This window comes from Arvicola amphibius, chromosome 6 (assembly GCF_903992535.2).
Source record: "Arvicola amphibius chromosome 6, mArvAmp1.2, whole genome shotgun sequence".
NCBI classification, from domain to species: Eukaryota; Metazoa; Chordata; class Mammalia; order Rodentia; family Cricetidae; genus Arvicola; species Arvicola amphibius.
Window position 1 is genome coordinate 157,617,700 of NC_052052.2, and position 14,620 is coordinate 157,632,319.

The 14,620-nt window shown below is 44.8% G+C and overlaps 1 protein-coding gene across 1 annotated transcript in view; it reads right to left on the reverse strand.

The window, feature by feature from the left end:
- The window catches only part of Fancc (FA complementation group C), a 108,709-nt gene that overhangs the window by 68,882 nt on the left and 25,207 nt on the right, over window positions 1-14,620 (reverse strand). Inside the window, exons 2-4 of the mRNA XM_038332409.1 lie at window positions 10,491-10,674; window positions 7,840-7,924; window positions 4,513-4,607 (exon numbers count right to left, since the gene is read on the reverse strand). Coding sequence (XP_038188337.1) covers window positions 4,513-4,607; window positions 7,840-7,924; window positions 10,491-10,655 — 345 coding nt within the window. The 5' untranslated portion in view covers window positions 10,656-10,674. The remainder of the gene's footprint in view (window positions 1-4,512; window positions 4,608-7,839; window positions 7,925-10,490; window positions 10,675-14,620) is intronic.

Below are 14,620 nucleotides of genomic sequence, written 5' to 3' on the forward strand. Positions count from 1 at the left end.
GCTGCTTGTCTGTTACCTCCATCACTGCATTCAATTATTCAAATACAGACAAAGGAATTAAACAACAGCAAACCTACCCGAAATGTAGCTAACCAGCACCTCCACCAACACAACCCAGAACTGGACCTCCGGACACACACAAGTCTACATCTCAGGACACTCATAAAGGAGCCTGCAGCTCTGTCTAGCACCATCATTCGCAAATGCAAACCCAAAGCAGCATCCAACAAACAAGCACATGGCCCTGGAATGCACCCAATCATCTGTCAGAGCACATGGAGCCAGTCTGTTCTGCCCGTCATTCACATTTTTAGAAAAGACATCTAAACATAGAACCGTATACTTAACAAAAAGTAACTCTACATGAGTACCAGTCCTGCGTAAAGACAAGTGCTATCACACACCTACATGAGAACCTAAGGAAACACTCCAACCTATGACTGGTAATGAATGTTAGGTACTAATCACAAAAATTTGATATGATAAATGTCATAAAAGCTAAATTTCTCTGATTTGTGAAGGATATTATAAGTAAATGAGAATAGCCCCAAACTAGAAAATATTTGCAGAAGAGATAATAAAGGCACAGTTTACCAGAGTATCCCTGGACTCTTTTATTCAACAATGAAAACAACTCAGGGGGTTGGACAGAGAGTTCTAAGTATAAAGTACCCGTCAGAGTCCAGATCCTCGAGGCACGGGTGTATGATCAACGAGGAAGCTGACTAGCAGAGGCCATGGATGGGAGCTGCTTACTGGCCTGCTTCCCCCGGCTTGCTCAGCCTGCCCTCTTATAGGACCCAGGACCACCAGTCCAAGGATGACACCACCCACCCTGGGCTGGGTCCTCCCACACTGATCACTGGTTGAGAAAACGCCTTTCAGCTGGGTCTCACAGCGGCATTTCCTCAGCTGAAGTTCTTTCCTCCCTGATGACTCTAGCTTGTATAAAGTTGACATACAAACATACCACTATGAACCCACAACCATTCCTTTTTTATTCATCACCAAGATCTCACATTAAAATCATAAATAATTTTAAGAATCCCATAGTCTTTACAAATTTAAATACATTACATTAGAATTTCAGTCTTTAAAATATCTGGTCTCTTTTAAAAGTCCAAGTCTTTCATCTGTGGGTTCCTTTAAAAATAAAAATTAAATAAATACAATGCTTTCAAGAGAGAAGAACTAGGGCACCATCACAACCTGAATCAAGCAAAACTCAACTCCAACAGTATAAATAACTCAATATCCAACTATATGGTATTCACTCACGATCTTCTGAACTCCTCCAAAGGGTTTGGGTCACTTCTCTGGCTCTGCCCTCTGCCACACTCCGTTTGTCTTCTAAACTCCAGACAGCTCCACTCACTGCTCCTGTTCTTCGTGGTCTCCCATGGGACTGGCATCTCCAAAATGTTGGGGTTCCTGCTGCAACTGGGCTGTACTTCACCAATATCCTCTCATTGGCTCTCTTCATGGAGAGAGTCCTGGACCTTCAACTGCTGAGGCTGTATCTTCACCAACGGCCCATCCTGGCCTCTCACAGTGCCAAGCCTCAGCTGCTCTCCATGACCCCTTCATGTCATCAAACCAGTACCACCTAGGTGATATTTACATATCACCAAGTCCTACTGCCAACACAAATTACAAGCTGCTCTGTAGTGATAGGAGCGGCGGGCAGGCCTGTTTTTCATCCCGCACGGCTCCCGGCCGCCTGGCTTATACCCCGAAATAACACCACACAAATTGTATTCTTTTAGACACTGCTTGGTCCATTAGCTCTAGCCTCTTATTGGCTAATTCTCACATCTTGCTTTAACCCATATTTAGTAATCTGCGTAGCAACACGAGGTGGTGGCTTATCGGGGAGGATCTTAGCCTGTGTCCATCTTGGAGAGGAGAGCTATGGCGTCTGCCTGAAGCGTCTGCCTGACTCTGCTTTCTTTCACCCACAATTCTGTTCTATCTACTCTGCCTACCTAATTTTCTGTCCTACTAAAGGGCCAAGGCAGTTTCTTTATTAACCAATGAAAGTAACACATAGACGGATGACCCTCCTCCACCACAAGTCCTGCTGCCAACACAAGTTACAACCATGGCTGCCTCTGAAACACAGCTCGTTTGTGCTTTCAGAGAGTACTTCCCAGAAGATTCCACCTCAATGACACTAGTCTCTTCTCAATCACCACTAATTTCTTGGCTCCAGCTAAGCAGCATCAACTGTTCCAGTAACATAAGGTTTCACTTTATCAATTCAGGTATCTTGTTCATCACAGCTGATTCTTCAGCCCCAGCTAACCAGAACCACAGGATCTTAATTTAAAATAACAAATGGCCCTAGCAGAGTCTTTAAAATTCCCTCTGAAACTTCACAAGCCAGGCCTCCATCCTCTGCACTGCTCTCAACGTTCTTACCTTCCAAGTTCCCACAGAACGCCCCACAGAGCTCTTAACACTTCATGGTTCTTCTAGCCCAGAGTTCCAAAGTCCTTCCACAATCCTCCCCAGAACATGGTCGGGTCTGTCACAGCAACACCCCACTCCTGGTACCAATTTGTCTTAGTTAGAATTTCTTTTTTTAAGATTTACTTATTTATCATATATACAGTGTTCTGTCTGCATGTATGCCTACAAGTCAGAAGAGGACACCAGATCTCATTATGGATGGTTGTGAGCCACCATGTGGTTGCTGGGAATTAAACTCAGGACCTTTGGAAGAGCAGACAGTGCTCTTAACTGCTGAGCCATCTCTCCAGCCCTTAGTTAGGTTTTCTATTGCTGTGACAAAACACCATAAACAAAAAGCAAGTTGGGGAGAAAAGGTTTATCTGGCTCACACTTACAGATCATACTCTTATGAGGAGGAAGTCAGAACAGGAATTCAAGCAAGGCCAGAACCTGGAGGCAAGAGCTGATTTAAAAAAAAAAAAAAAAAAGCCCTGGACAGGAGCTTCCCCTGGCTTGCTCAGCTTGCCTTCTTACAGAACCCAGGACCACCAGCTGAGGGACGGTACCACCCACTCTAGGCTGGGTCCTCCCACATTGATCACCAATTGAAAAAATGCCTTACAACTGGATTTCATGGAGGCATTTTCTCAGTTGAGGCTCGTTCCTCTCTGATGACTCTAGCTTGTGTCAAGTTGACACACAAACCCAGCCAGTATAACATGCCAGTCATTTTCCAACCTATAGAACAGCTGGTGTGAACTCCCAGAAACCATGGCCTCTGGGTGTGACACAAGGCTGGCTCCTCAGCTGTCGCTGACACCTCATTCTGCTGAGAACATCTGATGACCGCAGAGGCTCTGCACAGGTGGGACAGAAGAACACAGGAAATCTTTGTATCTTCTACCCACTTTTTTTGCAAACCTAAAAAAGGTCTAAAAACTAAAGGCTGATTTTATAAGCTGAGTACAAATTACAATACAACAAAATTAAGCCAGTCTGCATGTTGGGAATGCCCTGTTTCTGTAAATAGAATCTCAATTTAATACCTAGGAATTGCCCTTTCCTCATCATCTCCCAACCTGCCCCGACCATCAGCTTCCCCTCATCACATCCTAACAGAGCCTCAGGACGTATGTCCCAACGTACTCAGAGTTCTATTGTTCACAAAGCAGAGCTGGGAATGAGAGGTCACACGAGAAGACATCACAGCACAGCCTAGGTCTCGGAGTTGATGGAGAGCAAGTTAGATGAGCTGCAGCAGACGGACCATTATATCCACAGGGATTTCAAATTTACTTCTTTGATTTTTTTAAAGTATTTGTTTTGTTTTGCTTTGTTTTTCAAAACAGGATCTCACTATGTAGCTAGACCTGGCTTTCCTAGAACTTACTACACTGACCAAACTGGCCTTGAAATCGAAGAGGACCACCAACTTCTGTCTCCCAAGTTCTGGGACTAAAGGCATATGCTACTACACCCGAACTATTTGTTTGATTTCTTAATGAAGCATATTTGGAGTTCACTGAAGGATGTTTTTAACATACATTTTAAGCTCTGGGGTGTACTGTTATTTCATTTGTATTTTAATAAATAAAGCTTGCCTGAAGATCAGAGAGTAAAACAGCCTCCCCAAATCAGCCTTACTGACCAGGCAGTGGTGACACACACCTTTAATCCCACTTCAACACTGCAGAGCAGCGGTTCCCAACCTCAACACTGCAGAGCAGAGCAGTGGTTCCCAACCTCGACAGTGCAGAGCAGAGGTTCCCAACCTTCGCAATGCAGCAATCCTTTAATATAGTCCCTGGTGTTATGGTGACCCCAACCACAAAATTATTTCATTGCTACTTTATGACTGTAATTTTGCTACTGTTATGACTCATAATGTGACATACAGGATTTCTGATGTGTGACCCCTAAAGGGGTGGCAACCTACAGGTTGAGAACTGCTGCCTTAAAATATCACAGATTTGAACCAATAAGGGGAAAGTAGCAGAGTGTAGAGGACTTTAAATAATCAACTTAAGCAAAGCAAGACAGATGAAGCTTCTCTCTTACGCGGATCCAGAAGTTAAGCTCGGATTCTCCAGGGGTCCGTGGTTCTTTGTTCATCAGACAACATAAGCACCATATTAGAAATTTTTGGCTTTCATCTGCAGAAAATAAAACTAAAATGAGTATATTTTATCAAAAAGGAAAAACCTTAAGAACATGCTTAGGAAAACCTCAACGCACCAAGCTCGGCACTGGCTTTCCTTCTTGTGGGTTCAGCTCACCGTCCAGCTCTTGTGTGGTCAACTCTTTCTGAGACAGCAGCAGTTTTTAGAGCCAAGTAAGAATGATGGGAAGTGCTGAATGTGCTGGGCGCTTCAAGATGTTTCTAATTTCACGTTTCAAACATCAGTAATGTCAACCTCTTTAAAGCAAAATAACTACTATCTGTTTCTGGTGACCAAATCTGTTCCAGGTAGAGACTTATTGCACAACTAGTGAACAAAAATTAAAGCTGTAATCAGAAGTTGTTAGCATACAAGCTATACAGACCCAGCCCCTGCAGTGGTCTTAGACACGCAGAGCTCACCTTCCAGCCTCCTACAGCCTATGGTGCTTCCAATGGCTTTGCTATCAAAGGCACAAGGACAGGACAAACTACAGGAAAGCTCCTCTGCGCTCACGGGGAGCACCTATCCCTTCATAATTTTTAGATCTATTTTTCCCCCAGTGACAATCATTGAGTTTACACTTTCTCAGTAACTAATAACTCTGAATAAACACACCAGGGTCATTCTGAGACATTCATTTTCCCCTATGAGCATAAATAAAGCACCAGGAGGTATAGTCTTGCCTGACACACATTAATTTTCAGACTTGTAACTTTCAAAGAATTCTCCAGGCCGAACTGATACCTCTGAGTGAGACGTGACTGCTGCACTTGACCTGGTATAAATACTAATTCACGAGTCACAAACATTCCAATAATATGCTTCACTATGGAGAAAAGGAGGATGTATTGGGGGGCAATTTCAAAAAAGGAGGCAGGAAAATGATAGTTTATAGAGTTTAAATTTCAAAGAATCAAAAGAGGGGTGGTACCATCAGGATGTGGAATAATCCTACACACAAGTTCACGTGTCTATTTTCCTCTCATAAGTAAGGAAAAAGATCCCGGGACGAAGTGAGGCACTGGTATTTACCTCTGGCTAACGAGCACACAGCTCACTTTGCTTAGCTGGCTCGCAGACATAAACAAGCCCCTGCGGCTTACATGAGGACCACTAGTACTCCATACAGGGAATGGCATCCAGGAGCTTCCTCCCCAGAGGCACCACGGTTGGGACTGGGATTTCCATAGGAAACTGCTAAGGATCCACCAGGACTCGCCGGCCGATCTGGGCACTAATCTGAGTTCTGAAAATGAGTGTAAGGAAAATGAAATGTGCCAGCCACAGCTGCTGCCTGATTGCTCGCTTTCTGGTGTCTGGAACTAAAACTCCAAATGCAGGCTACACTCTTTACACTTTAATGCTCAGCGGAAAGGCACGGAACAGCAGTTCTCTGAGATGATAAAGATGACTTTCAGACGTTCACAGTGAGGGTGGGAGGCTCTTAGCCTGAACCTGCCAGCACTGAGAGCGAGAGCCTCCGGCTACAGGAGGGCAGCCATTCTCAGCCTGAACCTGCCGGCACTGAAAGCGAGAGCCTCCGGCTACAGGAGGGCAGCCATTCTTAGCCTGAACCTGCCCGCACTGAGAACGAGAGCCTCCGGCTACAGGAGAGGCAGCCATGCACAGCGCAGAGCCATCTCCAGATCCTTCCTCTTCCCTCTCACCCTTGCTTCTCACCTGACCGAATGACTCTTCCATCAGCTTTGGGTTCTGATTTTTGTGGCTACTGTTCTTTTGTTATCTTGATGGTGGTGGTACGCATAACAAGGTCTTACCACACAGCCCAGGCTGCCCACCTCAGTCCATTCCAAGTATACTTTTACTGCTTTTCATATGAAAATTTGATATTATAAGACAGAAAACAACTCTCTCCAGAAAGTGTTCAACTAGCTGAACAATAGTCAAGTGAAAACTGAGATCTTCAGTTCAAAAGGTAACGCAGGTGTTGAAACAGCAGGACAGGATGGGGTGAAATGAGTGGCTTTAGTCTGTCTTGGTCACAGCACACAAGCAGCTAGGGCACCAGTCTGAGTTGTAACCCTGAACTACATATACAAATGAAGTCTTTCATGGGATGTACTTAACTGTGTACCTGTGTACCTATCTACGCAAGTGTGCATATCCATGCATTATACTTAAATACACATACATATGTACGTATGTCAGAGATACTCAGAAACTGGACTGGCTCCAGTGTATGGACTCAGAAGTGCACACGTGGCTCTGGAAAGTAAATACAGCACCAGCTCACGAGCTTTCCACCTTAGATCAACAGCCTGACTGAGGGAAGAGGAACAAGTGAGACTGAATGTGTACCTCAAGCACAAGCGTGTGCTCAAAGACCCAAGGAGGTGCCCCCCACCAGTTCACAGCTCTCACATGACCGATGATAGGTTAGTCTTTTACTTAAAAAAAAAAGATGAAAAAAATTACATCTGCTAATAATGCAGTCAATCTAAGGCAGAAGACCTTCAAAGGGCTCATCTACAGGAACTTCAGCAGCCTCTACCAGGCTCGAGGATGGCACTGCTCCCAGGCCCAGACAGTGGGAGAAGACGTTGGAAACCACGGGCAAATGAAGAGAGACCAGACCAGCCTCAGCACAGTTCCAGGAGGGCCAAGAGGCAGAGGGAATAAATGCACAACCCAGGCCCACACTGGCGTTCAAACAGCTGGTGACAGCACCTCTTCAATGGCATGCTATACTTGAGGAAGAAGAAACTGGAAACAAGGTTGGAGAGGTGAAGCCCTACTACACCTAAAGTATCCCCAAATTCTCTCCACCTTGGCTAAAACCACATCACTCTTAAATAATGGCAAAGCTATAGCAAGACTCCAGCTCTGAACAATGGCCTCACAACGTGGGCAGCAATGCATGAGTTAACATGGACCTGTGAAACAATGAACTAGGTATCATTAGCATCAAGTGTACTTGTGGAGAATTTAAAATGAGATGAAAGTGACTACAGTCATTTTAAATTTAAACACTGGTGTTTAAACCTCTACTGTAAGAATCCTTGCTGTCTTACAGTACACAGGCATGAGCCTATGTGCACACTCATGTCTGTTTGCCTGTAACACACAGAAGCACAGGAAGATGCATACACATGGTGAGCTGCCCCACAGAAACATGAAAGAGGTTACAATTTATATCGCCGTGCGTTGTGAGAAGCAGAGAGAGTAAAACTGTCATTAGGTGTTTGTGTTTTGAGACTCTTACCATATGCTAAGATGAGAGGATTCCAACAAGTTTTTGCCAACAGCTGACCAATTTTGGGGAACCTTTCCAGGATTGCTCTAGAATCCTATAAAAACAACAACCACATGTTTTGATAGTTAAAACACACTATGCAAATCAACTGAGCAACACAATTTCTCAAGGGAGCCTGAGTACTCCTGTACATCCTATTCTAGAAAATGCACAGAAAGAGATTAGAGAAAAGCTCTCTGTAAGAAATTCAAAGTTTATCTTGTACTTCATCCTTAAAAACTCAGTATGATGTAATCAGGTCATTTCAATTTTGCAAGAACATTTATTGCATTTTGCTAAAGCAATAATCAGAAAAGACTATTTCTTTGTTGTTGCTGTTTGAGACAGGGTCTCCTACACAGCCCTGGCTGTCCTGGAACTCACATGCTGGCCTCAAACTCAGAGATCTGCCTGCCTCTCCCTCCCAAGTGTTGGGATTGCCCAACCTAGAAAAGACTACTTCATTTAACACAGCACACTGAAGGAGAGCAGCCCTGGTGATTAACAACCATGGGACCCTAGCTCTTCAAACTATAAGCTTTAGTTAGTACAAGAAAGACCCCCTCATTCAGCTTTTGCAAAGGAAGGAAAGTGGCTGAGGCCCTAAGACTCACATCTTCGTGTGTCACAGCCATGATTGCTACATGCTAAATGACATCATATTTCAGCTACAACAGTCCAACCTCTGAGATGATAAAATCATCAACCAAGCAGAAACAGCATAAAATAAAGCACAGTTTTGGTGCACAGCTGTATCTTCCCCTGTATCTTCCCGCATTCTTCCACCTTCTATGATGTTTAGACCACACAAGCTCATGTGCAGGGAGGTCAAGGCCTCCAATGAAGGAGACGCAATAGGTATCTAGGCCAGGAAGCAAACCTCAAAGAAACGAGAATGAAAACTTTCTTCAGACTGATTTCATCAACCTGGGTCAGATCTGGGGAGTCTGATGCCAGGCAGGTCACGTCAGCACATTTAAAACAGTACAATTTGGGGAAAAGTTTCCAGGAAATAATCATTTCCATCCCAGGTTTTCAGGCAACAATCATTCTAATTCCAGGTGCACTCTAAAGCTTAAGGTGTGACTACGTAGAAACTGTTCTACAAAGTCCATGTGACAGGGGTGGGTTCTACAGCTAAACGGCTGAGAATCTAGTGGTCTCCGACTGCAACAGCACAGAGGTCAGCAGGCCATAAAGTACATGTGACATCACCCCTAAGGATAGATTAACTGAGGGCCAGAGCGGAAGAGTCTGGCATGAAGAGTCTGGCATAAACATTCTGGGGGGTTGGGGGAAGTCTCTATAGCAAAAGGTGTGTGAGGTCTGCCACCACAGAGAGCAAAAAGGTCACCAGATCATTAACAACCTCCACTTGTAGATGTCTAGGCAGGAAGACGGTGTTTTCTCTCCTCCGCTGAGGAGAGGCTCCTCCATGTCTAACGTTCCTGGTTTCCTTAGTGATCTGTGGCACAAGGACTTTTGTGGCCCTCACAGACCCGTGATGCAGCAGGAAGTTCCTCAACATGGTCCCTGCACCAGGGCTGAGCCTAGACTTTGAGACTGCATTAATGTCGTTACATAAATCTTACTAAAAAAACAAAAACAAATAAACAAACAAAGTTTAAAAATTAGTATCACTTGTTCCAGATAACCTTCCTTTCTAATTTCTGGAGATATATAAACTCATTCTCATTACCTACAGAATAATCTATAGGAATTTGTTCTTCAAATTTCTCATTTGCTTCTTTGATGAACAGAAAGTACTAAATGAAAGTACACATGCTAAATAACAATTGCTTTCATTTTCTAATTTAAAAATATGAATAATGTATGAAACATTAATATGCTTATAACATGAAAACATGGCTCTCAGCTGGAAGGTGGCAGTGTGTGCTTTGGTCCCAGCACTCAGGAGGCAGAGGTAGGCAGATGGCTGCGAGTTGGCAGCCAGCCTGGTCTACACAGCCAGTAACAGGACAGCCCAGGCCACGCAGAGAAACCCTGCCTCAGAAATATCTAACACAGTAAACATAAGCAATTTATGTCAATAAGAAGATAAATGGAAATATTAACAAATTATATAAGATACTCAGAAATTTATTTGAAAGGATCTCTTAAAATATTTGTTAAAAAAGATCTTAATATCTTAATAGTGAGAAATCAATACTAAACAGGATAGGAGCACCTCCTTGAAAGCAGAGCTGAACGAAGGGCAAAAAGCTCAGCAACCCCTGGAAAGTTTAAAGGGCCACAGGACAAACCCCACTTACTACCTACAGGAAGAATCCAAGTCTTATAATCTACAACAATTAGCTTGGGTTTAGGATACAGTTTTACGATAGAAGGCTGGCCTAACATGTGGAAGGTCCTAGGCTCAATCCCAAATACTGCAAAAATGAACGAATTAATTATTAGTTAATTAATATAAATAAATTTCTTGGCCAGGCAGTCTCAAATAGCTAAGAAAGAAAATGTCGTTTTACCCGGAAGGTATGAAAACAGCTCTTGTGTGCAGCACCTATCAACAATTTGTTAAGTTCAGTTAAGTCAGTCACACAAATCCCTAACTCTAAGTAGCATTCTTGCTTGGGGAGTCCCTAACATCACAGGATACTTACCATCTCTTTCAAGATTTCATACATCTGCTTCAGGAACTCCTGGAACCTGGACAGGTGAAGACAGGTGTCCTGCTGGGTTTCCTTGGAGGAGGCCTTTTCCCATATAGAAAGCTTCTGCAGCCAAAACTGATAGTCTGGAGCAAGGTCTGCAGCGTCTGGAGCCATCTCCACCACTCACAGCAGCCTGCCAAGGAGCACAGGAAATGGTGAGGTCTTCCGAGAGGGAACAGATGGGACGCTTAGGACAGGCTCCTCTATCAGCACACTCGCAACCCACCGAGGCTGAAGGCCGGCCGATTATGAGATTCAAACGGCCTGCTCGGGATGCTGGAGTCCTCTCTGAGTCGTTTTAAATGTGTCAGCCAGCTGTAGCCCAGATTTTAACATCTGAACTTTTATCATGGGTAATGCCATTACTAAAAGTCCTTACACTTCCATAGCAACACACTGTGGACAAACGGCACAGCTGAGAATACTTCACATCTCCTTAAGACTGAGCTATCTTTAACTGTCTTAAATGTGAAGTTCTTTTGTGTATTCTGGATGAAAAATCAGAAACATCCCTGGGTATCAACCAACAGTCTGTGCCTGAAAATGTTTCTGCTATCCTGATGCTTTAATGCTTGCTTGGCTTCTCACTTAGGTGTAAAAGAACACGATGCAGAACTAGCTAATGAACTTTCTTCCCAGTTCCTCTTCACCTCTCAGAGGGGAAAAAAGGTAAAGTAATATATTCCTCATGCATCACTTTAAGCAAGCTGCTTAATTAAATACTGCTCTAGGAAGGCTGGAGCTGCCCAGCGGGTAGTGTGAGCTGCGCAGGCTGAGGACAAGGCTCCTGGCCTGTGTCTGTATCTCCAGACAGATCCTTAGAACTCATTGGCCACCTAATTTACCCAGTGAGGGGCACCAGGTTCACTGAGAGACCCTGAGTCAAAAAGGTAATGTGCAGAAGAATGGATAAAGAATATGTGGTACATTATACAATGGAGTATGACACAGCAGAAAAAAATAATATCTTGAAATTTGCGGGCAAATGGAGGGATCTAGAAAACATTATATTGAATGAGTTAACCCAAAAAGTCAAATATCATATGTACTCACTCATAAGTGACTTTTAGAGATAAAGTAAAGAAAAGCAGCCTACAGTTCACAATCCTAGAGAACCTAGACAACAAAGAACACCCCAAGAGAGACATACATGGATCTAATCTATATGGGAAGTAGAAAAAGCCAAGATCTGAGTAAATTGGGAGTGTGGGAACCATGGGAGAGGGTAGAAGGGGGGGGAAGAGGAAGGAGGGAAGGGGAGAAAATATACAGCTCAATAAAAACTTAAAGTAAAAGAGAAAATGGTCATGAGGTTACATTCCTAAGAGACATCTGCTGTGCTGTGATGCCAGTCTCACCGTACTCCAAAACATGCACAAGAGCAAAAAGGAGAGTGGGGGAGAGACAAAATATTAGCAAGGGGGCCGGGCGGTGGTGGCGCACGCCTTTAATCCCAGCACTCGGGAGGCAGAGGCAGGCGGATCTCTGAGTTCAAGGCCAGCCTGGTCTACAAGAGCTAGTTCCAGGACAGGCTCTAGAAACTACAGGAAACCCCGTCTCGAAAAAAACCAAAATATATATTAGCAAGGGATGAATTTGGGCATATGGGATTTTTTTTGCCATTCTAGTAAAATTTCTAAAATTTAGAAAGTCAAAATAAAATATCAAGAGGAAAAAAATTAATGTACATATGTGCATGGCCACGCTCACTCTCCACAGGCACACAAGGTATATGTACCCATACATATGTGCATGGTCATGCTCACTCTCCAGAGGCACACAAGGTGTGTGTACCCATACATATGTGCACACCCACATGTACACCACATGCATGAAAATAAGTTAATATTTAAAGGTAAAAATAAGTTTTTAAAAGCACTGCCTTACATGTAAAACCCATTCACAAGAAGCCTTATTTTGATAAACATAAACATTATTTTCTAGTCAGTAGACTCATTAAAGGACAGAAAATAAATCTCCTAAGTCTGACTTCTTGCCCCTGAAGTAAATGTAAGAAAACACAACAGGAGTCTCCCGGCCTCCTCAAAGGTGAAGCTAGGACAGTGGACAGCAGGGGCCTCTAGTCCAGTGCCAAGTGCTCCTGTGGAGAAGAGCAGGTCCTGTGTTTCCCTGGGACAGGGACTGCACTCACAACAGTAAAGGCTACGGTGAAACCTCAGCACCAATGACTACTGTAAGAAGCTGCTACTAGGTGCCATCCTTTAAAGGAAAATGGCCCTCCTCCTCCTGAGCAGGACAGCAAAAGACACTGAATGTGACAAATCCCAGAGACTCCGATGGGGGGATGGTAGTTTCCATGTGGCATTTACAGTTTTGAGCAATCAACCAAAGAGGAAACCAACAGAAAGCTAACAGGAGACACATGCACACTAACCAAAGGACACTAAGAACCCAAAGCCGGGAGTGGCCATGCCCAGCCTTCAGATTATCCTAATGGCTGTTTCCAGTCCCTCAAGAAACAGGAGGCCAAGCTCTGCCCAACAGAGGAGAAAAAAAGTCCAAGATCAGGCCATACAAATCCCACCAATCCCAGGTCATCCTGAGAAGCTCGGCCCCACTCCCCAAGGGACCATGTATAAAGGCTGCCTCCTGCTCAGTTCTTTGCTGTTTCTCACCCCAGTAGAGGTTGCTGCCCTCTATGTCTTCCCAAGAGAATTTCATGTGAGATTTGTTGTGCAGTGTGACTCTGTAGTATTTTTTGGTTCCCCAAATGTCAGGACCCCTCAGAGCTGCAGTTCCTGCACTGGCAATCTTTCCCTCAGCTGCAGCTCCTGCACTGGGAACCTTCTCCTCAGAGCTGCAGCTCCTGCACTGGGAACCTTCCCCTCAGAGCTGCAGCTCCTGCACTGGGAACCTTCCCCTCAGCTGCAGCTCCTGCACTGGGAACCTTCCCCTCAGCTGCAGCTCCTGCACTGGGAACCTTCCCCTCAGAGCTGCAGTTCCTGCACTGGGAACCTTCCCCTCAGCTGCAGCTCCTGCACTGGGAACCTTCCCCTCAGCTGCAGCTCCTGCACTGGGAACCTTCCCCTCAGCTGTAGCTCCTGCACTGGGAATCTTCCCCTCAGAGCTGCAGCTCCTGCACTGGGAACCTTCCCCTCAGAGCTGCAGCTCCTGCACTGGGAATCTTCCCCTCAGAGCTGCAGCTCCTGCACTGGGAACCTTCCCCTCAGCTGCCGCTCCTGCGCTGGGAACCTTCCCCTCAGAGCTGCAGCTCCTGCACTGGGAACCTTCCCCTCAGAGCTGCAGCTCCTGCGCTGGGAACCTTCCCCTCAGAGCTGCAGCTCCTGCGCTGGGAACCTTCCCCTCAGAGCTGCAGCTCCTGCACTGGGAACCTTCCCCTCAGATGCAGCTCCTGCGCTGGGAACCTTCCCCTCAGCTGCAGCTCTCATGTCTCATGTCACTGTCCTCACTGAAATCAGCTACAAAACCCAATCTGCAAAAACCAAACTGCAGGCACTGCCCTCTCAGGCCTCCCTTTCCTCTGCTCCCCAGAACAGCAGACACCACCAGGCCAGGTTGCACACAAGCTCTGGAATATGACTAACCCCTCAAGGCTTCGGATCTTGTCCCCGATGGCTTGACAGCCCTTCCACAGTGAAAGTGTTAGTAAGCATTTCTTCATTCACTCAGTTACCAACTCCTTTAGCAGTAAATCAATTCTCTGCCTTCCCAGAACCAAGCATGGTTGACAAACACTCAACACACTATCAAATAAACAAGCAATAATTCTCTGGCAGTTTTCAAAGTACAGTTTTAAGCTGGATATCACAGCAAAATTGCTTCTTCAAATAATTTAGTTTTCAAACTATAAGACAAGACCTCCAAAAAATGAAAATATCAAAGAATTTTTAGTTACCTTGGTGAAGTGAACATACACATGTACTTCACCATGCTCTGCGCCATATATTAATTGCTTCATGCATGTGAACTAAGTCCTCAGAGGCACAAAGAGATTACATCATTACCCAAAGCTAGATAATGTAAAGTCCCAGAGGAAGAGATTGCTAGGAAAGGATAGAGCCCATACAGCCAGATCTCAACCCAGAAGCAGCTCCAAA